Source organism: Monopterus albus, unplaced genomic scaffold (assembly GCF_001952655.1).
Source record: "Monopterus albus unplaced genomic scaffold, M_albus_1.0 scaffold60.1, whole genome shotgun sequence".
NCBI classification, from domain to species: domain Eukaryota; kingdom Metazoa; phylum Chordata; class Actinopteri; order Synbranchiformes; family Synbranchidae; genus Monopterus; species Monopterus albus.
Window position 1 is genome coordinate 1522504 of NW_018127940.1, and position 4892 is coordinate 1527395.

Genomic DNA, 4892 nt, shown 5'->3' on the forward strand with positions numbered 1-4892 from the left:
CATTCAATATATTCAGCTTTTCATTATATATATATATATATTCAGACTTTCATTATATATATTCTCAAGTTTCATTCAATATATTCAGCCTTTCAATCAATATATACAATTTCAATCAATATTTTTTTTTCCTGAACGGCTTTCCATAAAAAGTGCATGGATATACATATTAATCAAACTGACAGGAAGCCAAAAACTGGTGGTGTAATGTGTACTTGCCTCAATATATTTGCCTTCTGGTGCTTGTCTGTACTCGGGCTGCAGAGTTCAGACTCAGCTTTAAATGATTTATAACTTTCTGTGGTAGGCTACATAGGAGAGCATTACAACAGTCTTGCCTATTTGATATAAAAGCATGCATCAGTCTCTCTTCTGTCACTCAGGGAAAGGAATGGATACACTTATTTTTGAGATGATAAAAGCAGATTTATTTGTTAGCCAAAGTGACAACCGGTTTTCTTGCCTGCTGGCTATGGGTAAGTCCTAGATAAAATAATTAGGTGGCCAGTTCCGGTCTGAGCCTTAGAACGTAGAACTAAAATTCTGTTTTATCCTGGTTGAGCTATAAAAGGTTTCACAACATCTAAAATACATTTAAAAAGACATCAGAGCAATTGTATGTACACCTGTTTCTTTAACAATCTTAAATGGTGTAGCGAAACACCTAGTTGCAGAGAGTGATTAAAAGCTGCTAGGACTTCATCAGACAGAAAATAGGAGGAACTTGGTCAAGTGAGAAACTTGTCACTACCTTCCTGAGATTTTTAGCATCAGCCAGATCAAAACTGTTCGGCATGGCCTCACAGCGTATATGGGATGCTTCTCTGATGGCATTGTATAGCTGACAAATAGTACACCTAAGGGTGTTTGTCTGCTCTCTAAAGCAATCAGCAAATTCCTCACATTTAGAAGCAATAAGGTGTTGTGCTAAAACACAAATGCTTGCAATATGTTGGCATTTATGAGACTAGAAAAATAATATTGCATAGCAGCCCAAATAGCTTTTTATAAATCTTTAATTTTTCTAACAGAATTTCTTTATGCAAATGTAGTTTTCTTTGCACCATCTGTGCTCTGCAATGCAATAGTCCCTCTTTAATGTAATTGTATCATGATTCTTCTACGGCACACTTCTCTTTACTGGAGGAGCAGCACCAAAGGCTGTAGCCACTCTATTTACAAGAATGTCAAAAGGCATTATTACATTATATTGATGACAGTTCTAATTTTTGTCATGTCTGGATCACAGCTGTAAAAATGAAGAAGTTCATTAAAAAAAAAATCTAATACAGTACATAATGTATAAAATTTGTTGAGGCAACACTTTGCCTCTCTGCTAAGACAACACTATTACATAGCTCATTCTATTCATGCTTGTAATGGGTGTCAGTTATTATGGGAACAGAGACCACACAAGAGTCAGGCAGTGATCAGTTTTCATAGAAAATGGATAGAACTAAGGAACCTGGGTGCAGAAAGATGATTTTGAATGTATGGTTATATTGTAACATAGGCTATCTTGAGGAAAGTGCTGGAGACAGATGCCACCTTTTTTCTCTTTTATTTCTCCACACAGCAACAACAGAACACAGGCACACACTGAACAATCCCTACCAACCCTGAACTAAATACATCCTGCCCAGAGGGGCATTATGGGGGATCTTGCCAGGTGCTTCCCCCCTGAGGCATTCTGGGGGACCCTGCCAAGTGTCTCTCCACCCCCAGTGCTACAGTGTATGTGGCCTGCAAAAAAATTATAGCTAGTCACCTTTGCACTTCAAATACATAGACCCTGTCAGATTGTTTACTCTGTATTAAACTGAACAGCTCAGACCTTTTTCAGTTTTCCTCATAGTGTCATACAGGTTATTTTCACGTATATAAGATGCTCGTTAAAATCTCTGTGGAATGGCTTTATAAAACATCATTACAGTAAGACAACATCTCTAGATCAGTTCCTGCTCATTTGGTGGGAAATGTTTGTCTTCACCTCAATAACAAAACTGCTTCTTTTGCATAATCAGCAAATTGATTATTGGCAAACCTAAGGATTTGGCCAGCTTGGATATCCACTGCATTCAAAGTGTGAAAAGAAAACCAAGCATATTGAGTGCATGCTTTGTGGGGGAATCAAAATCGCCATCCTCCTCATTCTGTGTCAGGGTCTTATTTGCTTTGTCTCATTGCAGTAAAGTGATCCTAAAGTTCATCAATAAGACCAAACGGAGGTACAGTATTGTATGAGTGCCGGAAAGTCTGATACACTGGATTGGTCTCAAGCCTAAAACCAAGTTAAAAAAAAAGAACACAAATGCTAATACCAATAAAAGAAATATAGCTTTGGAATGGTCTTCACCTTGGTGCTTTGTTAAAGAGGGTCAACTGATGTGCTTTAGGTATTCTTTCTTATGAACCATTTGATGTCTGTCAATCATAACCTTTTGTCAGGACTTGAGTAAAGGTGTTTTTTCTGCTACTTATCAGTCTGGTCACATACAGAACATGGCGCAAACACACCATGAGGAACTTGGGGAGTCACTGGTTTAGCTCTGACACCACATGTGGAGTATTCCTGTTATTTCCTTGGTCTGCTTTTTTCTTGTTAAACTTATTTTGCCCCTTTTTTCCTCTATGTTACTAACACGCTTTGGAAACAAACTAACATCATTCATGGAATGTGTCATTCTACTAACCAGTATGGTTTTTGTCGTTAAACAATGTACTAACAGTATTGACCATCATATATTATTTGAGTAACAATCGTTATTCTGTTCACAGTTTTTAATTTCCTTTCTCCCCCCTTTTCCACAAAGCACTCAGGCATTGGACACGCTATGGTAAACAAACTACATTGTTCGGTAGATATCATTCTAATTGTTTCTTAGTTTGGGTTTGCCGTGTGTTTCTTTTCTTTCTTTTTTTACTGTAGACATCATTTACAAAAAAGGGAAATTGCGGTTGGTACTCTTCTGCTTATTTTTCAAATCCTTTTTTAATTTCTTGATTCATTCATTGGTTTTATCCTCTTTATTTCACTTGTATCCTGTCCAATTCTGTTTGATCCACCTTTTTAGGAGCATCATTTCGAGCCTTTTGCATCAAGCTGTGGTTAATAATGAAGACCCTCTCCTGTCTGGCTGGCCTGATGCTCTGTGGCTCAGCCAGTTGTATCCCCATTCATTTTGCATGGCATGCACTTTGATTACGTTTTGCAAATATCACACTGGTCATTTGTCAACATGAGTGTGACAGCTGTGTTTGTCATTGGTGCCTCTCTGGTGCTTTATTATTTCTCTTTGTGGTTTTGGAGTGTTCATAAACTTTTGCATGCATTTGGCACTGTGACAAGTGTCAAAACACTGATTCTATATCCCAGTCACGAATTTGGGAACATTTTCTTTTTGTATGCTTGTAAGCAAAAAGAAAAAGACAATGCATGCTATTTTTTTCTCTAATACCCTCTGTCATTGTCCTTTGTTAAAAGGTGATTGTGCTTTTCATAGCATGTGCTAGCATGTGTTCCCTCTCTAACCCAGTGGCATGTTCTGATTTCTTTTGTAGAACTGCTGGACGTACTAATATGGATTTAATAATTAAACTAACCTAGATGAACATACTACTAACACCATTTTTGTGTCTGCTAAAGTACTTTTAAGTTGCAGTAGGGGCAATACTAACATTGTAGTGTGGACAGTTCACTAACTCTCTAACAAGAATAACATTCTTTTGAAGGCTTACAGTCTTCCAACTAATCAAACTGGACAAAATAATAATAAAAAACAAGAAAACAGACAATGGAAAGAGACATGAAAATGGGTTTCAGAAAAAAAAACATACAGGGAAGTCTGCCATAGAGACAAGAAGGAGAGGCAATGGCACTGCTTTGTATAGGCTGCCTGAGTATAGCGTGTCCTTTCCCTGTGCTTTGTTGTCTAGGTAACAATATCCGTGGATGGGATTCTGACCACCACAGGATATACACAAGAGGACTACACCATGCTAGGCTCTGATGACTTTTTCTATGTTGGAGGGAGTCCTAGCACAGCTGACCTGCCTGGATCTCCGGTTAGCAACAACTTCATGGGCTGCCTCAAGGAGGTAAACACCACTTCTGTGTATACTCTAAGACTGGTGGGTGTACAGGATATGACTGGCTTCACCTTAGAACCCCAAAACAGGCCCTTCCATCCACACACAGTGACCCTGTCTCATCCTTTACACTTTGCTTTACATTGGTTTGCCTCTTCCCCCTTTCCTCACAGAGTCTCACACAAACTTTATTTACCACCCCCTCACGTATGATGTTGCACTAACAAATGCACATTGAGGTGTGTGCTGTACTGTACCATGCAGTCATACATGTAGAACTCTGTCACAGGATCCATACAGCATTCAGCTCTGTCAGGTGTACTTCAAAGAGGGGCCATGATGCTAAGCTCAGGCAGTTGAATTTTCATGAGCTGTCAGCCACATGACACACTTAACACCTCTCGATTCTTCCACTGGGAAACATGCAGTACTGGACTAATATTATCTTAGATCACTCATCTAATGACCAGCCTTATAACTATTATGTTGGTTTATTGTCACACAAATCAAAATGCTAGAAATGTGCATTATGAGGTTCCCGGGCTAAACCCCTTGATTTGAAAAACTGGTGCCCACAACAAGATTCAGAAATATACATTACTGTTTTTACTTCAGCACATGTTGTGATCTGCGTCACCGTGATATGTAGTTATGTTTCTGGAGAGGTGCATGTCAGGCTGTGGCGTAGGGTATAAGGCTAACCATTCCTATATTGTACCTATGGCATAGAGTCACCACAGAACCATAAATCAAGCCTAAGTGTTGTTGTGCTCTTGGAATATATGTATAATTTTTAATTTATC

At 38.6% G+C, this 4892-nt stretch overlaps 1 protein-coding gene across 2 annotated transcripts in view; it reads left to right on the plus strand.

Moving 5' to 3' along the window:
• Positions 1 to 4892, plus strand: part of LOC109961965 (neurexin-1a) — a 241003-nt gene that overhangs the window by 81685 nt on the left and 154426 nt on the right. Inside the window, exons 8-9 of one of the 2 annotated variants that reach the window (XR_002275197.1) lie at positions 2814 to 2957; positions 3075 to 3997. Coding sequence is in view for 1 of the 2 variants with exons in the window: in XM_020603263.1 (XP_020458919.1) it covers positions 2814 to 2837; positions 3937 to 4098 (186 nt within the window). In the remaining variant the exon portion in view is untranslated. Of the gene's footprint in view, positions 1 to 2813; positions 2958 to 3074; positions 4099 to 4892 lie in introns of those variants that run through there. The other variant, XM_020603263.1, reaches the window with a different exon arrangement.